The sequence below is a fragment of the Chenopodium quinoa genome, unplaced genomic scaffold (assembly GCF_001683475.1).
Source record: "Chenopodium quinoa cultivar QQ74 unplaced genomic scaffold, ASM168347v1, whole genome shotgun sequence".
In the NCBI taxonomy this organism is placed as follows: domain Eukaryota; kingdom Viridiplantae; phylum Streptophyta; class Magnoliopsida; order Caryophyllales; family Amaranthaceae; genus Chenopodium; species Chenopodium quinoa.
In genome coordinates, this window is record NW_018745024.1 from 11,388,696 (window position 1) to 11,412,411 (window position 23,716).

At 34.0% G+C, this 23,716-nt stretch overlaps 4 protein-coding genes and 1 pseudogene across 4 annotated transcripts; 4 read left to right on the forward strand and 1 right to left on the reverse strand.

The window, feature by feature from the left end:
* Positions 1–708: 708 nt before the first annotated feature.
* On the reverse strand, positions 709–4,226 carry LOC110708695 (putative pentatricopeptide repeat-containing protein At1g12700, mitochondrial). The gene is made up of 2 exons (XM_021886889.1): positions 2,104–4,226; positions 709–1,061 (listed from the first exon to the last, which is right to left on the reverse strand). The coding sequence occupies exon 1, from the start codon at positions 4,063–4,065 to the stop codon at positions 2,206–2,208; it is 1,860 nt and encodes a 619-aa protein (XP_021742581.1). The 5' UTR covers positions 4,066–4,226; the 3' UTR covers positions 709–1,061; positions 2,104–2,205.
* Positions 4,227–8,474: 4,248 nt separating this feature from the next.
* On the forward strand, positions 8,475–10,931 carry LOC110708696. The gene is made up of 3 exons (XM_021886890.1): positions 8,475–8,716; positions 8,812–8,902; positions 10,565–10,931. The coding sequence occupies exons 1-3, from the start codon at positions 8,644–8,646 to the stop codon at positions 10,701–10,703; spliced, it is 303 nt and encodes a 100-aa protein (XP_021742582.1). The 5' UTR covers positions 8,475–8,643; the 3' UTR covers positions 10,704–10,931.
* A 1,257-nt stretch (positions 10,932–12,188) lies between these two features.
* Positions 12,189–14,463, forward strand: LOC110708949 (annotated as a pseudogene).
* Positions 14,464–15,431: 968 nt separating this feature from the next.
* On the forward strand, positions 15,432–16,500 carry LOC110709011 (probable 3-ketoacyl-CoA synthase 21). Its single transcript, XM_021887239.1, has 2 exons — positions 15,432–15,745; positions 15,908–16,500. Exons 1-2 carry the CDS (start codon positions 15,456–15,458, stop codon positions 16,470–16,472), a joined length of 855 nt encoding a protein of 284 aa, XP_021742931.1. The 5' UTR covers positions 15,432–15,455; the 3' UTR covers positions 16,473–16,500.
* Positions 16,501–21,952: 5,452 nt separating this feature from the next.
* Positions 21,953–23,716, forward strand: LOC110708950. Its single transcript, XM_021887178.1, has one exon. The coding sequence runs from the start codon at positions 21,953–21,955 to the stop codon at positions 23,714–23,716; it is 1,764 nt and encodes a 587-aa protein (XP_021742870.1).

The window sequence follows — 23,716 nt, forward strand, 5'->3', positions numbered from 1 at the left end:
AGAGAAAAATGTGAATTAAAGTAGGAGAGCGTTTTTAAAGAGAAAAATCGAGGAAAAAAATCAGTCAAAAGGGTTAAAATAAGTATTGGGTGGGCCCATAGACGGAAAATTCACCGGATTTTTGAAATGGGTGGTAATCTGAGCATTTATTTAATTTGAAGGGTGGTAATTTAATATAAAAAATTAAACGGATGGTTAGTTGAAAAATGGTTACATTTTTGGATGGTAATTTAAAAAATTTCCTATTTAATAAGCTCATTTCAAATAGTTTTTATAAAGAGTTTTTTCTAACAGAGCTTTTTAAGCCAAAATAGCTCTTTTAATAAGTTATTTACCAAACATTTAAATTTGTTTTAAAAATGGTCAAACTTCTAATTGTGCTCAATAAGCTAAAAGCTATTTACCAAACAAGACATTGACTAGCTGATTGTATTAGTTGGATTGATTAGCTAATTGTATAAGATTGTTTGATTAATAATTTTTAGCTAATACGTGTTTGAGTGTGTAAAATTACCAATAAGGACATTAACATATATTAGTGTTAGAGAATTAGTGATAGTCAAAATTACATAAAGAGTATTTAAATTTTAAACACTTATACGAAGTATTTGAGAGTTAGTTGATTGAAAAGGTTATATAGTTGATTTAAAAGAAAAGAGCTATTTGGGCAGATTTAGAAGAAAAGAGCTATTTGCCACAACCCACAAGATACTTTACTGTAATATATTGGTAGTATTTTCGATGTTTACTGAATGTTATAACTTGAGCAGCCTTATTTAACATATTGTTGGGTTGGTCCGTTGGTTTGGTTTGGTTCAGCCTCACACTCGAATCGACCAAAACACTACTTCTTTGTAGTAGCCGAGGTTGTACAATCTAGTAAATGAAATTGTTTTTCCAACCAAGTATAAACATTGTTTCCTAATCTGAACACTTCAGATGACTAAAAGTAGTGCAGTTTGATTAGTTACTAACTCAGCTACCATGTCGAAATCCAGTCTCATTGTTTCTTTCTTCCTCTCAAAACCAGTTGTGCTCATGACCTTGCACCTCTTACAAATCTACATAACAAAGGAGAATGAGAACATGACTCAAAATTTAATATTTAGTACTGCAAAACAGAAAATCTATGCTGTAAACCAAAACAGAAATGAGAAAAAATCAGTCCAAATTAGCATGCTATACAAATACAACTCAGTAGGAAAGCCTAGTAAAATATACTGGAAAAAAAAAAATCAGAAGCCCCAATCACATTCTAATTTGCAAATAAACAAACTAAAATCTGCAAACAAGTCAAGTCTGCGAACAAGCATATCACAATTCTGCAGACTTTGCTATATAGTCTATTAGAGCTCCAATTAGATTGGGCAACGTTCTTATAAATCGGGCTGTATCTTTTATATTGCTGCTTAACCAGCTTAAACTGATCTCTAAACCTGAGGGTTATTTTTTACCCCTTTTGCTTCTTTTCTTCTTTTTTTCAGAATGGGAAAAAGAAAAGAAAAGAAAATAACAGAAGAAGACCATGTCAAAATGATATAATCTTGAAATTATAACTATGCTATGTGATCAAAACATGAAATTTGTACAGCAAGTTCCTAGTGCCCTGAAGAAGTAAAATCTTTAATGAGACAGTGACTTCAATGGGTACTTATTCTGCAGAGAGCTGAAACACACCTAGGGACATAGTATTAACACATCTCAAATGAATGGATTAAACTAAAGTACAAGTAGATTCTTGTGTGCTGCAATAATTTGTCCTTAGCAAAGTTGACACAATTGGTGTTATTGACCTTAAATGCCCTGTGCTTGAACCTAGCATCTTCCATGGTTGTATCGTGGCTTAGATAGTAAGATATAGCTAAACTTGAGCTCTGGCTCCATTGATATTCAAAGAATAATAAGAAAACAAATGCAACTCGCTGGAAGATACCAAGTAAACACACGCAAATTAATACAATAGGCCAATCCACATCTGCTTCCATGAGCACTTTTCAAGTAAAAGCAAGCCCAAAAAGAAGTAAAATCAAAGGTTCCAAATCACAGGTGTAAATGCTTTTTCCTACAATCAATCAAAAGTTACACATTAAATATTTGACTTACTGATTCACAAGTCATTCACAATATCTGTGTACACATCTCTATCACAGCTGATCATATATGTTTTAGTCATTGCTCCTTTCACTTTTCCTAATAATCGCTCGCTCAGTTTTCTAAAAACTTTTTCAGCAATTCCCTGTCTTCATCACCAATATTTGGATCACTGAGTAAGCTCACAAATGACAATATAGTGTGATTATCAGCAGCAAACTCTTTGTTTCTCATTAAGCTGACAAGCTCTAAAGCTCTCCTAACATCCTTTCCATCTATAAATCCTCTAATAATTGTATTGAAGGTACAATCATTTGGAAAACATCCATTGTCCTCCATATTCTTCAACAGTTCATCAGCTTTAACGAGCAACCCTTCTTTACAAAACCCTTTAATCATTATGGTGTTAGCACGCACATCATGCAGCCCTTTAGTTGTAAGAACGGAGAAGATGTCCACTGCTTCTCTAAGGCGTTTAGCATCACACAAACCATCCATTAGGATATTGTATGTAACAATATTAGGGACCACTCCAGTATTCTCCATTTGCTTCATTATTGTAATTGCCTCGTCAATTTGTCCATTCTTACACATGCCGTCAAGCAATGAGCTCCAAGTGATGACATTTGGCTTTAGTCCACGAGCTTCCATTTCCTCGAAAAACTGGTGTGCAAGCTTGAGCTGATTGTCCTTGCACAAGGCATCTATAAGAGTGTTGTAGGTGATAACATCAGAGGATAATCCGTTGCAATGCATTTCTTGGAGCAGACCAAGAGCTCTGTCTATATTTTTAGACTTGCAATAGCCATTGATTAAGCTGTTGTAAGTAACTACATTAGGTTTACAACCATTTTCAACCATCAAATCCATAAGCTTTTCTGCCGCATCCATCTCACCCCGTAAACAATATCCGTCTAACAGAGCGCTGTAAGTGATGATATCAGGAACCAATCCTCTCTTAGTCATGTATTCAAAAATGCCCTTTGCTTGACCAACCTTGCCATCTTTACAATAAATATCAATAAATATGTTGTAGGTCTGTATGTCAGGAGTTATGTTGTTCCCCAACATCTCAGTCAGCATTTCTTGGGCCTCTTTCTGTTGCCCCAAAGTGCACATACCTCGAATTAAGGTATTAAAGGTGACAACATCAGGGGAAATTCCCTTGACTTTCATCTCCTTGAAAAGGCGGAGAGCCTGAGGTAATAACTGGTCTTTACAGAGACTATCAATGATGGTGTTGTAAATGACAACATTAGGCATAGAATGGCCATAAGACTCCATATTTCTGAGGAGTTTGAGAGCACCGGCATTATCACCGGACCTACATAGACCTTTGAAGATAGAGCCATAGGTGATTAATGTGGGTTGGTAGCCAAGCTTGAGAATTTTATCCAATAAAGGAACAGCTTTGTCCAACTGATGAGTATGAACGAAGCCGTTAATGAGGGTATTAAAGGTGACAATACTAGGCTGAAAACCAAGTTTAATAATGTTGGCGAGCACAGAGAACCCAAAATCAACAAAGTTCAAAAGACAGTAGCAATTAGCAAGGATGGTAAGGGAGTAATCATTTGGGCGAACACCTAACAAATGGAGTTGTCTATAAAGAGAAATGACAGTGGAGAAAGGGGGGTGGGGTTTAATCTTGGACATGGCACTCAATAACATACAGAAATCAATTATAGAAGGAAGAGGTCGCATCGATATCATATGGTGGAAATGGGAAAGGGGGGTTTCAACATTAGTAAACCCTAATTTGGATTGTTGTCTAACAAATTTCAGAAACAATTTGGGGTCATCATCATCAACATTAAGATGAAAATGAAAACGTTTGGAACGATAAGAGTAAGATCGGGAATGAAATAGAAATAGAAATGGAAAAGGAGAAATAAAAAGAGGGGGAAAACAAGGAAGAATAACTAAAAATGGCGAAGAAGCAGAAGCAAGTGAAAGCAAAGCTTTGTTCCTCATCGTCGTGTCACACTCACTCTCGGTTCTCAGACACACCTGCTAGTGTTGAAAAGGAATACAGATGGTGAACAAATTTTAAAAGCATTAACTAAATGGACATGAGCTTTTACCACCACCTTTATGGCTTTGTCATACTCATAGTATAATTACAGGTTGAGCAATTATAACGTTTTGTTAAGATTGCCCTCATTTTTATTTATTTATTTATTTATTTTATTTATTTATTTATTTTTTTGTATGTGTGTGTAAGTTAAGGAGAAAGTGCATAACCGAACCTCAACTCTTACCGTTTTTTTGGTCCGGTATTTGTGGGTTAGACATTTTGAGAGTAAAGGGGAGGGTAAGAGATCCCTACCCTCAAAGTGTCTCTAGTGGGGAGTGAACCCCTAACTTTAAGATTGGAATGTGACAACCTTACCACTAGACCAAGCTTAACTTGGTAATCAATAACTAAGATTACTTATGCTTATCTTTAGACTACTAAACTCGGGAACCAAGGCCATGTCTAGTTCAGCTTATGTTTACTTATTTCAGAAAAAATAAGTTCAAATCAGATCAGAAAAAATAAGTTTTGATTAAATATCGTTTTATGTGCAGTTTTTTATTGCTAAATATCTTTAATTTTGTAATGAAAACAATTATGAAAAATACATATTAATAAAAATACACATTATTACAAATCTAACAAGACCCCACTTGATATGTTTTTCTTTATAGATTATCATACACTTGAGGTCAAATTAGACAATCAGATTAGATCAAATTACCAGATCAAATAAATTCAGATAAGCAAATATAAAGTGAACTAAACAGGGCCTAAATTAACACTACGACTAAGAGTATTGAAATTGAAATTTTGTGTTTGTCTTCCTTTTGTATGTCTTATTAATATAGGAATAGGCTTGATTAAAGATGTATGTGGGGTTGTATCGTGTGCTATGTTTAACCCACTCGCCACATGTTGTGTTAATATAGGAACCGGTTAGGAACTGGTGGTCTGGAGCCGGAATTGGATCCGGTGGTTCCAATTTCGGGTAATAAATTAAGGAACCGGTTGCAACCGGTTCCAATTCCAATTCTTGATTTTTTGGACCCGGAATCGGTTGGGTACCCGGTTAACTAACATATGCTACACTAAATAAGTTTTTTAAAATAAAAATATGTTAAATGTATCTAGTTAGTAAAATAAAAAAATTATTTTTAATACCCAACATAAATAAAATATCTTGATGTACATATAAATACAAGTGTTAAACGCTAAAAATGAAAATAAAATTAAATAAGTATCATAATTTATAATATATTTTAATAATTATTTACATAAGTGGGTACCCGGAACTGGAACCGGTACCCGGTGATTCCAATTCCAAGTCCTAAATTTTAGGACCCGGTTGAACCAATTTCAATTCCGGTTCCAAAATTTAGGATCCGGTTACAACCAATTCCGGATCCGGGTCCTAAAATTTTGACCGGGTACCCGGTTTGCTAACCACTAGTTCACACAGAGCCCAAGTCCATGCATTTTGTCAAGTTGCAGCAAAATTAAATCTAACTTATTTTAACATCTTTTTGGCTCAATGTAAAATCATGCATAGTAGCGTGTTGTGTTATGCCTACCTCTTGCTCATGTTGTGTTGTATCTTTTCGTGTGTGTCATGCGTATCTCTTGTTCATGTTATGTTGTATCTTTTGGTATTGAGTCATGCTTATCTTTTGCTCATACATGTTATATTGTGTATATTAAGTAGGGGTGAAAGTTCGGTTTTCGGTTTGGTTTATAGCCCAAACCAAAACCAAACCACTCTAATTCAGTTTTTGAATTTTACAAACCACACCGCATCACTTTACTTTTGAAACCAAACCAAACCAAACCATATAAATTTCGATTTTAAATAAAAAAAACCGAACATACCGAATTTTTTAGGCCTTGTTTATTTAGGCCTTAATCTGCAACTTTTGTGGGCTTCTAAACTATATAAACCAAACTGAAATATCATACTTCCTCCATTTTCTTTTAGATGCAACACACCCTTTAGCGCGGTAATTAAGAAAGGCGGGGTTTACATGATATAATAAACTTTAAAATAGGATGAGTGGTTGTTAAGAGTGTAATTTAGTGAGTCATGTACTTTAATTAAGGGAAATAGTATAGTTTTTCCCTAAAGCAACTTTCCTTTTATAGTGTGTTGCAAGTATTGTGACATTTCCTTTTTAGGGAAGTGTTGCAAGTAAAGAAAACGGAGGAAGTATTAATCAACATAACAGTAGCATAATAGGAACAAAACAACATTAACAAGTGCTAATTCAAAGTAACGAGGCCAATCTGGAATGGAAAAAAAAAAGAAGAAAGAAAAAATCGACACTTCATCCCAAAAAAAAAAATTTGTTCAACATTACAAAAACAAAAAAAATTCGGTTTGGTTTCGGTTTTTCAGTTTCTCAAACCGAAACCAAACCACTCTAATTCGGTTTTTCGATTTTACAAACCAAACCAAACCACATTAGAAAAAAAAAAACTAAACCATATTTGTAATTCGATTTGGTTTGGTTTTAAACCAAATTAGTTTCACCCCTAATATTAAGATTAGATTATAGGATTTTCTCATCTTATAAATAGTGTCAAGATTCTAAATGGGAAGAACAAAAAATAACAGAATGAGTATTATACATATATGTTAAAATGTTAATAAGTAACTTGTTGTTGTTGTTGTATTTATCTTAATGTGTATTATTGGAATATTAAGTTTTTATTATTTTTACTAATACCTAATCAAAGAAATTGATAATCAAAATTGATTAAAAAAAAAAAAAGTCAAGTGTGACCATTAATATCGAATAAAGGGATTAACAATAAGGCTAAGAGTATTGAGACTAGAATTAGCTTGTCTTCCTTTGTGTGCCTTGTTTGAATTTATTACAAATTTACAAGTGTATATATGCTTGATTAAAGTTTAAAGATGATTGTGGAGTTGTTCCATGTGTTCGGGCCTAATTAGACTTAATCCACTTGCAACCTGTTGTGTTGAAATTTTCAAAAAGATGGTCCACACTGAGCCAAGCCCACATTTCATTATGTTGTGGTAGCATAATCCAGGCAAATCTAACTTGTGTTTGTTATCCTTTGACTCAACAGTCAACATGCATAGTAGTGTCTTGTATCATGCATTCATAATCATGCCTACCTCTTGTACATGTTGTGTCACATTTTTCTGTGTTGAGTCGTGCCATGTTATAAGACTTATAACGAACTGGCATCTTTAGCTTGATATTGCACTTTTCCTTAAGGCCTTAACTTACAAGTAACTGTTATAAAAATACTTAGCCCTAGGGCTGTACAGAATTTGGTCTGGACCGTAACCAAACCAGACCAAACCGCATTTTAGCGGTTTGGTTTGGTTTATGGTTTGGAAAAATACGGTTTGGTTTCGATTTTTGGGAAATACGGTTTGCGGTTTGGTTTGGTTTTTCAAAAATTATAAACCAAACCAATTAATATTTATATAATATTTATAAAAATTAAAATAGTTATTATATATTTTAAAAATGAAAAAAAACATGAAAAATCATTAGAAGACGGTCAGTAATTCTGTATACTACTATACTCCAAGATCAGTTTAGCTCCGGCAATCATTGATATCGCATAATGTAGCTGCTGATGTTGTCAAGTTGCTGCCAATTATTAAAAACTATAATGTAGTATGAATTATTTTTTTTTGGACAAATGTATTATGTTTTTTTCCACTGTTAATTTGTTATGTATTATTTTTATTATGTGTTATTGTGTTAGCACTTGATTAGTTGGTTGTTATATTTATTAAAACTTTGTAGTATAATTTAATCCGTTTGGGCTAATTATTTGAACTTTATTATAAATTTATTAATATTTGACATTTTTTAGGAAAAAAATGTCGTCTCATCATAAACCGCAAACCAAACCGCACCAAACCGCATTATTACGGTGTGGTTTGGTTTGGTTTCAATATTAATATGGTTTGGTTTGGTTTGAAAAATTGACCAAACCGTATTTTGCGGTTTGGTTTGGTTTATACTCAAACCGCACCAAACCAGACCATGTTCACCCCTAGCCATGACATTCCAAATTTCTCTAATTTTTTTTCAAAGTAATCAGTATATTAGTTCTTACAATCACATTCGTTTCTTGCTTGAACTCATATCTAAAACATCCCTTTCACATTAGAGACAACTTAAGGTTTGGATTCCATCTTCAATGAGCCATACCCCAACAACACCAAGTCCTTTCATAGATTAAAACTTAGCCCTATCACATACATGAAACATGATACATGTGTCTAGGCCAAACGAAAATATTGAACTAGCATTTTACCATTCACATGCGTTGTTTGACGTGCTTTGACTACGAAAAAAAAAAAAAAAAAAATTCGTGTTCGGCAATCCGCCAACGGGTTTGAAAACAGGAAATTCAGGTAGATGGTAGTTTCAAAGTTGCATACTTTCATTTACCCTCTATATATCTCTCTCCTTAATATCTCACCGCTTTCCGAATTTTCCTCAATTTTCTCTCTTTCTTCATCAATTCTAAATTCTTAATCTTTAACAATGGCGGAAGAATCCAAAACCACCATGGAATCTGTTAGGTCATGGGTTGTTCAACACAAGCTTCGTACCGTCGGTAATTTCTTTGATTTTTCCCTAATTTGATTAAAGTTACCCCCTTTTTTGATTGATTTTGATTGTGAATTGAATTAATTGTGTTGATTTTTGCAGGGTGTTTATGGTTGAGTGGAATTACAGGATCGATCGCGTACAATTGGTCTCGCCCTCAAATGAAAACCAGTGTTAGGATCATCCACGCTAGGTTAATTTCTTGATTTGATTATTCTTTGATTATATGCTTATTATTAATTATGGACATGGGTTAGGTTATGTGGTTTGTATTCATATTTTTTTTTGTTTATCTTCTTTAATTTCTTGATTAAGATGCATGCAAAGGGGTTATGTTGTGATTATTATATATAATAAAAAAAATTTGGAAGGTGTTATGTTTTTGAATTGAATTAGCTTGAACTTGTACAACAAATTTAGAACTAGGGTATTAATTTTGCAATTCTGGTTTCAAATTAGGGGTGATATGATTTAATGTTGAAAATTTAGTTTAGGTGATGTATAAATTTCACTTGGAGAGTATGTATGGCCATTGAATTCAGTTGTTCCTAGACTCTTGGTGCATTTTTCTTTTTTGAATGTATTGGTTTCATGAAATGATCACTGATATTAGGCCCAAGGGGTAGTATACTTTTGATGGAAACTCTCCCGTGTTTCGCTGTTTTGGTCTATGAAGTTTGAAAGGTCAAAGAAGTTTTAGAGGTTGAGTTTTGTAGAGAAATATATATCTGAGGAAGAGTGACGGAAAAGACAAGAGTTGATAATCTTTATGGGATTTGTTGGTATCGCCTTTGCTGGAAGTCAGAGATTTATAGCATTTGCAGATGTCATGTTTCATATATATGAATATGCGATACAAGAATCAGTTGTCCTAAATCTTTCGTGTTTGGAGGTGATAGTTTTTTGTTGAAGAGTTGATAATTATGCTACATAACTACCATGAATGCATGTTCTAGCATTGCTGAAGTTTATGACTTTTTATCACTTTTTATACTCTGAAGGTTACCTTATTGTCCCTATTAGTCTCTTGAATTCTGAATTTATTGGAGTGAGAGCCATGAAATAATTTTCAAAGTGTTGGTAGTTGGTACTATAACCTTGAGTATTGCTTTTACACGGAGTCTGGACTCTGGAGTACTGCACCTTTTATAATTAGTTTGTCCTATTGCTTCCGATCACTTTGAGAATACATTTTCTGGACTGACTTTAGTCACAGAGCCGCGATTTTCAATTACTTACCTAGACTTCAATTATATGCTGCAGTTGTACATGAACACTCTTATGTAGTCTATTGCTCTTACATTTTTTTAAGGACATTGCAAGGTTTAACAGACCAGTTTGTTTCTGATTATGAGCTCATTTATATGGCTGCCCTCTTATTGGTTGTGATGGATTATTGTGATTTTTTTTTCTTGAATTATCAAAGTATGTTGACTGGATATAGGTGTTATTGGAGTTGACATAATATTGTGATTCTACTAGGTATTGCTTTTGTTCTAGGCTAATTTCAACATGTAGATATTGTTTTGGATATGTTTCTAGAAACTGACAATGACAATAAGCCATTTGTATGTTTCAATTTGAAAGTATATAAAGCTTGACATTATTAATGAGTTTGAGTACCTTAAGTTGCAGTAAGTATAACTTAAGAAAGCTCGTAGGCTCCTAACGTCATCTTTTTACATGTATATGGATACTGAGATGCCTATTATGTATGCTACAAGATGAAAATTAAGATATATAAGTATCCATGTATATATATATTTTCTACCTTTGCTTCATGTTTTATTTTGTTTTATTTATTTATTTATTATTTTTTTTTATACTTGCTGACTATGTCAATGCTCTAATGCAGGTTGCATGCTCAGGCCTTTACATTGGCTGCCTTAGCTGGAGCTGCAGTAGTTGAATATTATGAGCATAAAAACTCACAGGATAATAGGGAAGCTCGGTACGGGAATCTTGTTCCTTTAGATAATTCACACAAGAATTAAGTGGAGTTTATCTCAAGTGACCTTCAAACAAATCAAAAATTTTCCAAGAATTGTACATATGGGGCGCTGATTTCTGCCCTTTGTGTACTTGTAGGATGTTTTTGTTGTTATTTTCTTTCTTCTCCCAAGCTATACTTTTGCAGAGTATATACAATTCTGGAATTTAGTAGCCAAGCTCTGTAACATACAATTGATAATGATAATAATAATAATCTAATTTTGGTGAAAGTTGAATTTTCTAGGCTGCTTTTCTGGACTCCTGATTATGAATGTGCTTTGCGTGTTCTCACTGCTGTGTATCCACAGCTGCATTTTAACCAACATGCCTGTTGGATACACTGCCTTTGCTCATCTGTTTGAGGCTCTTTTTTGCATTGTCTTTTGGGGCGTATAGACATCCCCTGTGGTTGTCTTTTCGTCACTGAACAATAATGAAAAAGAATGAGGGATGGCACTCATGGTAGGATGGTGATTGTCATTGAGGGAAGTGGCAAGTTATAATTAACGTGCAGCAGTAGAAAGGGAAGAACTAGGTTGAATTTGCTTTGGAACCCATTGCTTCTTCTGCTTTTTCTGTCCATCTTTCTTAGCCCTTGCAGATTCATTGGCTGCTATCAACGAACCAGTCTCAAATTGTTGAGCCATGTAATTTGGTTTCAGAAGAGAGGGTGATTACTAATCAAGACGGGCCTAGGGGTGACATGGCCTGGCACGAGGCCTCGTGATTACTAGGCATGGCAGGACCTGGGGGTGAGGTCTCGTGAAGTCGTGAGTACTAGGCATGGCAAGATGCCTGGACCGGGGGTGACATGGCCTGCACAAGGCCTTGTGTGCACGGTGTGCCGGTAGGCTGTGGGTTGGCACAGTCAAGACTATCAATTAAAAGTAGGAACTGACACGACCAGTCGCCCATAACAAATACTTATGTTCTACACCTCTATACTCTTAATTTATCTAGTCATTATTGAAACACCTTCAATATCACACTTGAGTTCAGGAAAAAAAAGAGGAAAAAGCAACTTATCATGTGATCTGAATTGCTAAAGCTGCTTGCCTGTGCATGAGATCTCTGCAAATTTTGACCGCAGTTATTCCTTTCTAAATCTCTTCTGCTACAACCATATTACTAATAGATCAATATTAGTCTGAATCAGATCTTACATTATGTGCAACAATAAGTTTAGATTAATAGGACTATATAAGTAATTTATTATCATAATAGATTAATCTAAGCATAATTTCTACCAAAAGTGTGTTACAGAAAAGTATAACATTTTGTGGGAATAATTATAACTCCTTTTTTTAACCCACTAGTAATGTGATCTAACTGGAATTACCATCTTCTGTACATAAATTCAGTTACTTTTCTGTTCTTTTCCTTCTCTTTTCTTTGTTATTAATATCTTTACCAGAAATTACAAGGCTATCAGAGTATGAGTGTTAGTGGGTTACTATTTTCTTATGAATCTCAAATTATTTCTTACAATGTGTTTATTATATTTGAGCTTTCTCTTCCTTCTGCTATGTCCTGCTAGAGGTATTGGACATCTTCCTGCAGCCAGGACAGGAAGTAGCAAACTCACATCGATTTATCAGCTTGGTGACTCCTTATCTGATACCGGAAACTTAATCATTGAAAGTCCTAATGGAGTTGCCTCAGCCTTTGCTCAGCTTCCTTATGGTGAATCCTTCTTTAAGCATCCCACTGGTAGATGCTCAAACGGGCTACTAATGATCGATTTCTTGGGTAAGTTTTTGACAATTCTTGATTGTTTTCTAGATTTCATTAATGCTGTTATGCATCTTCAGTCTCTTAATTTCTTTCATTGATTCGTCGTTTGAGTGGTGAAACTTCATTTTGGGGCAGCGAAAAGCATGTGCTTCTGTTTCGAATGTGTCGTAACATTCTTACTTTGTAAAATTTATTAAGTTTATCACTAGTAATATTATTTTTTTCCCCCTTGACATAATCAGAAATTCAGAATTGTGTAGATATTTAAGGTTATGCAGTCACATGTGATTGGTTTTTGTTTGTGCTTAACTGTAATTCTCAATGAGGATTTCCTTTTCCTAAAGGAAAGAGTCATGACTTAAGTATTTTCCTGAAGTCTCTCATTTTCAACAAAGATTCAATACGATAATATGGAAAAATTTGATCAATTCAACTTTTACATCATGTTCTATCAAGATAATTTACATAACAACTTTACTTTTGAATGTAATGTACAACTGATAATTTTTTTTGTTTTATATTTTAATTTTTTAATTTCCCACTTCTTTTGGTGATTATGATCAGCAAAGGCGTTGGATATTCCGCGCTTGAATCCATACTTAAACAGGGATGCTGATTTCACTCATGGAGTAAACTTTGCGGTTGCTGGTGCCACAGCATTGCCAATGCAGTCTCTTGCAGAGAAAAACATAGTAAATCCTGTCACAAATAGTTCTCTCAGTGTACAGCTTGATTGGATGTGGTCACACTTCAATTCCATTTGCTATAATGACCAAGGTATACACTGTCATTTGCGTTCCAAATTCACCTATTCTGCCTTAATATACAATTAGCTTTCATTCTTTTCACCTTAAAAACCGTTGTCTGAACTTTTTTTAAGAACGAATTGAACATGGTAACTCATGTACAAACTTATCTGAACTGATTGACACTTATCTAAACTTATTGAACTTATAAATTTCCTAAAACATGCAAAGTTTTTTCTTAAGGTAACCATGTCCTACTACTTGGCATTGATTTTGATCTAATTGAAATGGTTGAACAGATTGTGCAGAAAAACTCAAGAATTCCCTATTTAATAGTTGGGGAAATAGGAAGCAATGACTATTACTATGCTTTGTCACAGGGGAAAACGATGAAGGATGTCAATACCATGGTTTTTGATGTTGTCCAAGCGATTATTGAAGGCGTCATAGTAAGTTCATTCTCCAAACACTGAGCACTAATCCTGGCATTTTGCTTTCAAAGGATTAATTTAGTATCATGTTGTTTAGAGGGTCATCGAAAGTGGTGCTATCAAGATAATTGTCCCGGGGACCTTTTCTTTAGGCCATTTCCCTGCATATATCACAGCATGTCAAGCCAAGAACTCTGCAGCATACAGAAAACAGCGTCTGTTAAACAACTTTTCACTCTATCACAACGATGAGCTACAAAAGAGACTTCAACTGCTGAAGCAAGATTATAAGAATATTACCATCATATATGGTGATTATTACAATGCTTTTAATCGACTTTTGCTGAATGCTCCTCATGTTGGTAAGTGCTGCAGAGTTTCTGTATATTTGAAAGGCTTGCACATTCTGTTTTTCGCAATATAATTGAAACAAATTTCCTTCTTGATCTCCTTCAGGATTCAATGGCACATCTGATCTTCGGAAAGCTTGTTGTGGAGCAGGAGGGCGATTTAGTTTTAATCCGACTAGAACGTGTGGAGCTCGAGGAGTTCCAGTTTGTGCTAACCCTGATGGTTATGTCATTTGGGACGGATTTAATCTGACTCAGAAAGCATATAGGATCTTGGCGCAATGGCTCTTTCAAAGTACAATCTCTCGCTTAATTAACTCACCCTGACAAAATTAGTACTCAATTTTAATGTTATAGAAGTTGTTACTTAATAAGCATTGATCAAAGTTTTTCTCCATAATTTTGATTTGCATTGCAATTGTCTATGAATATCATTGTCTATATACATTGACGATGCACTACCCTGAATTAGGCCAATATGCATTGCGCTCTATATAAGTCCCCAAATTCTCAAACTGTTGGAAATAAAGAAAGGAAATTCAAAGGGTCAGATATGGCCGCCCGATCGAGCGCCCGACCGAGCGAGACCCGCCCGATCGGGCGCGAGAAGAGTCCTAAAATTCTGGAGTTCCGCCGCCCGATCGGGCAAGCTTCGTCCGATCGAGCGCCCGATCTGGCGCTCGATCGGGCGAGACTCGCCCGACCGGGCGCGAGAAGACGTCTAGTAAAAAAGGGAGTGTCCGCCCGATCGGGCGCGTGTTTGTCCGTTGGACTCCAACGGTTCCCTTGGATTCCTCTTCTTGTTTGATTTCTTGTAACCCCCCATTTAAGAGGTTGATAATGGTGTTTTTAAAGACCATAATATTTCTGATTTTCTCTTCTTTGTTCATAGAAGATTCCTCCATGATCTTTCATCTTCTTTATTCATCTCTATAAATTGGAGGATGTTTTCTGATTTTTATATACACAAGAAATATATATCAAACACAAGCTTGCTTAAACACATACTCTATATTGGGCATAAGTTACTTGGCTCCAACCTTCCATCCAAAAGTGCCTTTGTGTGGAAGTGGTGTGTTAACCTTAGGGAACGTGCTGGCGAATACAATAGTGCACCCCGGTTGCGCCGGAATTTCGTTTTCAAGTCAGTGATTTGCATCACGACACACCGTACTCTTTTATTGTCACGAGATCATTTTTTCGATCTTCTTATTTTAGAATATAGCCTTGAAAATACTTCTTATATTATAACACAAACAACCTAAATGGACTGGTGTTATACACTTCAAGCATGTCACATTTATAAATGTGACTTGCAAATACATACGCATCGAATTCTTTTCCTTAAAATGTAAGTTGCATGATTGCTTAATTTGGTCCGTCAGTTATGCATCTTAAACAGATCCGTAAATGCTTGCAATAGTTCTTCATACTAATATAAATCAATAGTTAAAACTCATGCTAACATAATAAACCATAAATTTACAAGAAAAATGGAGGTAGATTCACTAATCAAACATGATTACTTCAAATTCTATGACTCCGTCATTGAAGCCCTTAGTTCATTTTCTCAATTCAAATTCATTATTGCCTTTATATTGATCCTTGCCTATATCCACATAACTCGGAGGCGTGCCAACATCTACCTTGACGATTTTGCGTGTTTTCAACCACCCGAGTTCCACCGTGTTTCCATAGGTGCATTCATAGAACACTCAGCACTGCGAGAGAAAGAGTTCAGAACATCAGAAGTAAACGAGTTCGAAAAGAAAGTGATCACAAGGTCAGGAATGGGGAATGAGACTTATTCATCAGTAGGAATGGATATAATCCCTACTGATGGCTCTTTAAAACGAGCAATCGGAGATTAGGCATTTAACCTTACTTTTTATTTTCGCTAGATTTTATCCATAAAGTGATTGAATTTACTTTGCTATTGTTGTAGGTGTGTATTCCAAAAAGCCGATGATGAGGGTAAGGTAGGGGTGTCCCTCTCTAGAACGGTGGTCCATGTTGCAGGGGAAGCGTTGAAAACCAACTTGACTACCCTAGGACCTCTAGTGTTACCCTACTCGGAACAAATACGATTTGCCTTCCATTTTGTGCGGAACAAGATTAGGCCATGGAAGAAGAAGCAAGCTCCTTATGTCCCGAATTTTAAGAAGGCTTTTGATCATTTTTGTATCCATGCCGGAGGTAAGGCCGTGATAGATGCAATCAAGGATAGGTTGAGTTTAAGTGATAGGGACGTCGAGGCATCTAAGATGACACTTTATAGGTTTGGGAACACTTCATCCTCTTCTACATGGTATTCTTTATGCTATCTTGAAGCTAAAAAGAGAGTTAAGAAGGGTGATATGGTATTCCAATTGTGTTTTGGGAGTGGGTTTAAGTGTAATTGTGCTGTTTGGAAGTGTATTTCTAAGGAGGTTAGCAAGGATATTTCCAATGCATGGACTGATAGGATAAATAGGTATCCTGTTGATGTACCTGAAATAAATGAACATTGAACATAAATAAAATCATAGTCATGATAAATCTTATTTCAATCTTATCAATATACAACTTTAATACATCAACCTTTCATAATATTAGCTAATTGTCGATTAATGATAATAATAGTTAAAATATGCACCAAGAACCATACATGATCAAATGTGAAGATCTTATTTGAATGGTTTAGATATCAAATTTTGACTATAACAAAAACAACATTTAAATTTAAGGTAAACATCAAACGTTCTATACTTAATTTTCGGTCTTTTCTTTCTGTACTACTTTAACTTTAGGCTCTATTTTTTTTTAAAGTAAGGATGACGTTAGTGCAAGTATGATGTGGATTAAATGATCCTCTTTCAAGCTAGATAGCTAGCTTAGAGCTAATAGAGTATATGGACTAGTACTACTACTATCATTGTCACTATTATCCTTGGTTCCTTTTGCCTCTAGTCTACATATACACAAGTACTACTCTACGTCTTATTACAAACTCACACTCTTGCTGTCATTCATCTCTTAAATTTTCAGTCTTAGATATTTGTGCATTGCGTGTTCATCAACTTCAATTCCTTCTTAGCTTTCTGATTTATTATTCCTCATTTTCCCCTTTTACTTCCCACCTTTTTTTCCCCTCTGCTTGTTTTTACTGTCATCTTTACTCCATTGCTTGTATTTTAAGGTTTCCTCTCTTCTTCTCCTTCTTCATAAATACCCTTTGAATTCATGAGTTTCATCAGGGTAGGTTTGTGTTCATTAATCACATTTATTATTAGAAGATTGATGGGTTTGTGTATTATGCTTATGATTTTAATTATTGATTTCAAGTAGTGATTAAACAAATTAAATGTTTTAAAACCTTAACACTATGGTACTACATAGTACATACATACACTTAGGGCTGAGCAAAACTACCCGAAAATCCGAAAATCCGAAAAAACCGATCCGAAAATTAGGGTACCCAATCCCGATAACCATAACGGTTCGGGTACCCGTTCCGATAATTTGTTATCGGGTATGGTTATGGGTATCATTTTAAAATTAACGGTTACCCGATCCGATCTGATAAGCATTTTTTTTGCTTTTTTTCCCTACTTAAATCTATTAATATAAATCTAAACTTTTACTTTACTTCATAATCACTTTATAATATCAAGGATTAGTAATATTATTAATAATTTGGTCAAGATTATATGGTATTGTTTTTAATTAGTTGTAAATTATATCATAATAACTACATAATAAGTTTAATTATCATTATTGGATATCTTATTAGGTACCCGATAACCGATCCAAAAATCCGGGTACCCGAAATCCGGGTACCCGAACTTATCGGTTCCAGTTATGGGTATCACTTTTAGTAATTTTGGTTATCGGGTATCCGAACCGTTAGTACTAACGGTACGGGTTCCCGTCCCATGCTCACCCCTATATACACTAACCTGACCTTGGTAGTATGAAAATATAGTTCAAAACTTCAAATTAGATAAGTTTTGAAAAAATTACTCCGTGTTTTAATAAGTGTTATACAAAGTAATGACTTTTTTACTATTCACATTATGATTTTGACTTAATTATTTTATTAATTTGATAAAACAAATGTTATGGTACAATATATTTAATATTGTTGGATTCATCATAATATATACTTTCATAATGGGATATTTCCTTATTATTTTACTAACATATAATTAGATAAATTAATAGTTAAACTTGTGTTTCGACATTTATGTTCGGTCAAACTATAACACTTAAAAAACACAAAAGGAGTGTATAAAGGTTTTTTTAGGGCTATTCTGGTCAATTTTAAATTATACAGAGTAACTAAAATAAGACTCGTACAAATTAATCAAACAAGTTTAAATAAATTCATGTAAATGATAGTTGTTCGAACTTTAATGTATGCTATCCTTTCAACTTCTCAAACTTGAGAAAATTTAAAATAAGCTCCATATTACGCCCTGTATACTTCACTTTAAAAATAATAATATTAAGTAAAAATAATTTTAGTTCAGTAAAAATAAGTTCAGTTCAGTAAAATTCATTTTTCTTAAAGAAAAATTATAATAAAAATCAGTAAAAAATAATTTCAATTCAGCAAAATAATTTTAGTTCGGTAAAATTAGTTTTAGTTCAGTAAAAATAATTTAAGTTCGGTAAAAATAATTTAAGTTCAGTAAAAATAATTTCAGTTCATCAAAAATAAGGTGAAGTGAACAAGACCTTAGTGTCAAAAATCACAAGTGAGAGTAATTTCTTAGGAAAATTTTTTGATATAGAAAGAGTAATTTTTATTAACAAGAGTCATATCTTAATCAATTTCCTTTTATGGTTAAAAATAAATTGGAAGAAAAGGTTGTGAAGTAGAGTGATAAAAAGTGAAACTTAATTTGACACAAGTAGAACCTAGCTCTGACTGGAACTGAGAAAGAAGTCCCCCGCTATCTTAGGCAAAATCCAGACCAATTTCCAAGCTGCTTTATTTTTGTCTTTACTCTTTTTTTCTGACTCCCTTTATCTAATTGCAACTCGTCAACCTTACGTACTCCATACCATAATCACAATTTTTCTAATGTCAGTTTTTTTTTTTTTTTTTTTTTTTTTTTTTTTTTTTTTTTTTTTTTTTTTTTAACTTTGTAATACGAAATTACTCTATTACTCATGTTTTGAGTATACATTACAAATATTTTGAGTTGGGCATGGATCGGATAAGCACAAGGAGGTGGAGGACCAATCAAGCACAACAACAACAAAGAAAATCTAATCAACTAGGGGCTAGGGCATGAGAGTCACAAAAGTGGGTACATTAGGCAATGCATGAACATTATTTTTAAAAATTGGCACGATTTTGACACGAACATGGTGGGTTGACTTGTATGTCGATAAACTTATTGGTAATTAATTTATTACCAATGGTATAGTAAAAATTACTTTAAGAACCGTTGGAACGACACAATGATATATGGTCAAGCTGTACATACATAGCTCTTTCTCTTCTTTTTTAATGATTGGCATGAATTCAACAGGTACGACATGATCGAATTATCTTAACTCATTTTAAACTCAACCTACTGAAGTATGAGACATGCTGATTGACATGACAGTAGGATGCATAACCTGACCTATGTCCAACTTTATACTCACTTCATCCATTTTTTTTTTAATTTTAAACGTAACTACCTCCTAACATTTCATTTAACAAAGAGTTAAAAAAAAGAAAGGTAAACACACTTATGCCTTCTCTCATATCAATGTCTAAGTGATATTTTCTCCTATCATGGCCATTTAGGGCCTAACCCCCGGTAGATTAATAAGTTTATGAACTTAAGGGCATTGTTCTCATACGTTTATTTTCAGTTCAGTTCAGCTCCTAATTTCCTTCTCTTATAAAATATTCATTTCAATTCAGTTCAGCTTAGACAATTCAATTTAGTTCAGTTCAGTCCAGTTCAGTTTAGCTCCTAATTTCCTTCTCTTATAAAATATTCATTTCAATTCAGCTCAGTTCAGTCTATGAGAACAGACCCTTAAAGAACTAATTTCACTTTTAAAATATTAGGACATGGTGATTAGTTTTAAGTTAGAGGTAAAAGAGATTCAAATCCCGACCCCTCTAATATTTTTGGCCAAGATCCGCCAATGACTCCTATCCATAAATATTGTAACAATAATTAGGGTATGTTCTGATTGACTAAACTGAACTGAACTGAACTTATTGGAGCTGAACTGGATTGAACTGAATATTTATGAGAGAAGGAAATTAAGAACTGAATTGAATTGAACTGAACTGAACTTATTGGAACTGAACTGAAATGAATTGAATTGAAAATAATCCGCAGAAAACATGCCCTTATTGTAGAGAATTCTACAAATATTTCAATAATTTTTATTTTAATTTGTATATGCCTTTTTCATTCTCTTTATCACATGGATTTATGTTTTTATTTCTCTTGTTGTAATTCATGTTATAATTCATGCTTACATCCCTTGTTGTAATATAAGAGGAAAGGAGAAAGTACTAAACATTAAACAATGCAAGTAATTAAATTATTAATATTTTTTTAGATTATTTTTTTAAACTGCATATGAATAGTGTAAAAATCAAAGTGATTTATTAAAAAAAACGGAGAGAAGAATTAGATCAATAACTCTATACTAAAAGACACACCCGCTATGACACGTGTCATCTCCTGGTGTGTCCTCAGTTTTTTTTTTTTTTTTTTTTTTGGAAAAAAATTCAATTTCATACATAATTTTTTTTTACATATATTTATAAGGTAATAATTAAATACAAAGTATATATCTTTCCAAAATAAATATATTGACAACTATAAACTTAAGTAAAAAAATATGAAAATAATATTTTTAACATCATTTGTTATGGACTATTTTTTTAAGAAAGATATAAATTATGTACAACATACGTTTATTACAATAAGATTATATAATTTTTTTTCTTGATTTTTTTTAAAATTACGTAATAGAAGTTACAAGCTTAAACAATGAAATACGAATATCAAATCAACAAATGATACTTTTGTTATTTCCTTGATTAGAATTTCAGTCAATTAACACTCCATGAAAACTTCAATAATACTTGCTAAAGATGACACATGTCGCTAATTAGTAGTGTGATTTTTTCTTGCTATTTTTGTTGTTTTTTAGGATTCAATTGATATAAATGTATGTAACACACGAAAGTATATAATGTAAATTTTAAATATAGTTATTAAAAATTACCGTGCATGACACGAAATCTAAACTAGTACTTCCTCCGTTCTTTTTTACTTGACCCGCTTTGACTTTTTCACTATTCACCAACCCACCTTTGACCGTCTTTTGTGAATTATAGGTAAAGAAAAACATATTCATGTAGGATCTTATTAGAATCGTCTAAATAAGTACTATCACAATATATAACTTTTATAATTTTTACTTATAGTGTATTAAAATTATTGATGGTTAAACTTGTGCATTGGCAACATGATAAAAGAAACAGGTCAAGTAAAAAAGAATAGAGGAAGTAATACATACTCCCTCCGTCCCCGAATGATAGTCACTTTTGGGTGAAAATCACGGGAATTAAGGAGAAATAAATGAAGTATTTGGGAACTAAAACCCAATCATTTGCAAAACAAAAGGTAGAGAGAGAAAGTTGTTGTCATTAAAAAGGGGCGGATTACAAAGAGAAACCTTTGGGTTTTTTTTGTCTTTATTACACAGCCAATGAAAATAAAGCAATGCATTTGTAATCCATGTGATTGATTTTTAACCAATCAAATTAGCTAAAAAATTACATCATCCAATAGAATGAAAGTACACGGATTCATGACTAATGTTAAAACAAAAAATCCTTATAAAAACCACTCCTTCTCAAATTTTCAAATCAGTTGAGAGGGAATTTTACAGAGAACAATTCAAGAACAGAAAATTGACACTTAAAAAAAAAACACATTCAAAGACACCCAAATCACATCATTGTCTCCAACTCCAAATGGCTTCAGACTTCAATTTGAATGATGACATGGATGAAGATGCTGCTGCTAATGATGCTGAAATGTTTCAGTATGATCTCAACTTTGCCTACGATGATGGGATTGACTCAGAAAATAACCATGACAACATTGGGTTTGACTTAAACCAAAATCCTTCCCCTGATGCAACAGATGCATCTGAACCAGCAACCAACCATATAGAGACAGCAGGTACCAACAGCAATCATCAAACAACATCAGATCACCAAGACACAACAAGCAACAACAACAATCAGCAAACACCAATCAACCCAGAAAACTCTGAAGGTCATCATCAGCCAACAAGGAGGAGGCTCAGTAATGGGGCCAAGTTAGACATTTTGATATGGCTATTAACAAGGTCAACAAATGGAAACCTGAAATATGGATCCATTCAACAGGCAGCCAATCATTTCAATCTGTGCTCAAGAACTATTCTCAGAATATGGAAAAAGGGGAAGGAACAAAGGGATGCACAGTTACAGTACAACATGTCAACAGGCTTCCACAATTGTGGAAGAAAGAGAATAACTATTCCAAATGATGCCATAAGGGCAGTGGCAATGGGCAACAGATCATGCCAAAGGGACTTGGTAGTGATGCTAAATGTTGGTAAAAGCACAATCCAGAGACTGATTAAGAGAGTGGAAGTCAGACCTCACACAAATGCATTAAAGCCAAAGCTTACATCAGCAAACAGATTAGATAGGCTGAGATTCATACTCAACAACATTGTAGGAGATTCACCAGGCACAAAAAGAGTGTACCAGTCAATGTACAATATAGTACATATTGATGAAAAATGGTTTACACTGACTAGAAAAACACATAGGTCATATTTAGAAAAAGGAGAAAAAGGTCCACATAGAGTAATGCAATCAACCAAGTTCATTCCAAAATTCATGTTCCAAGGAGCAGTTGCAAAACCTTGGTACAATGCAGAAAAAGAAGTAATTTTTGATGGGAAAATAGGCATTTTTCCATTTGCAAAAAAGGAGCCAGCACTTAGGTCCTCAAAATACAGGAAAAAGGGAGAAATGGTCACAAAGGTAATTGATCCAATCAACAGGGATGTCTCAAGGTGGATGTTGATTGAAAAAGTCATTCCAGCAATTATGGAAAAATGGCCTCACACAGGTCAACACAACACAATCTACATTCAGCAAGATAATGCAAAGGCACATATTACTCAAGATGATGCAGTTTGGCAAGAACATTGTGAACAGCCAGGGTTCACTTTTATATTAACTCAGCAACCAGCAAACAGACCAGACATGAATGTTCTAGATTTGGGCTTTTTCAGAAGCATCCAATCACTTCAACACAAGAAAATGGCTAAGACACCAGACCAGTCGATAAAGGCTGTTGAAGATGCATTTAGTGAGCTACCTCCTAATAGGCTGTTCAAGGTGTGGGTAACTTTGTGCCACACAATGAACCAAATTCTGAAAAGTAAAGGTTCTAACAGATTTGAACCTCCACATGTTAACAAAGATAAGCTGGAAAGAGAGGGAGGGCTACAAGATCCTATACAAGCTCCTATGTGGGCTGTGATTGATGCATGGGATAGTGTGTACATGGACAAGCCAGACTCAGATGATGAGCAAGACACTGAAGAGGTCAACATTGACAACACACAAGCAATTGAAGAGCACAACACACAACAAAGACCAAACATAGAGGCATATAGGCCTGTTATGGCCAATGATCATGAGACATCTACTTCAAATGCCAATGCAGAGTAG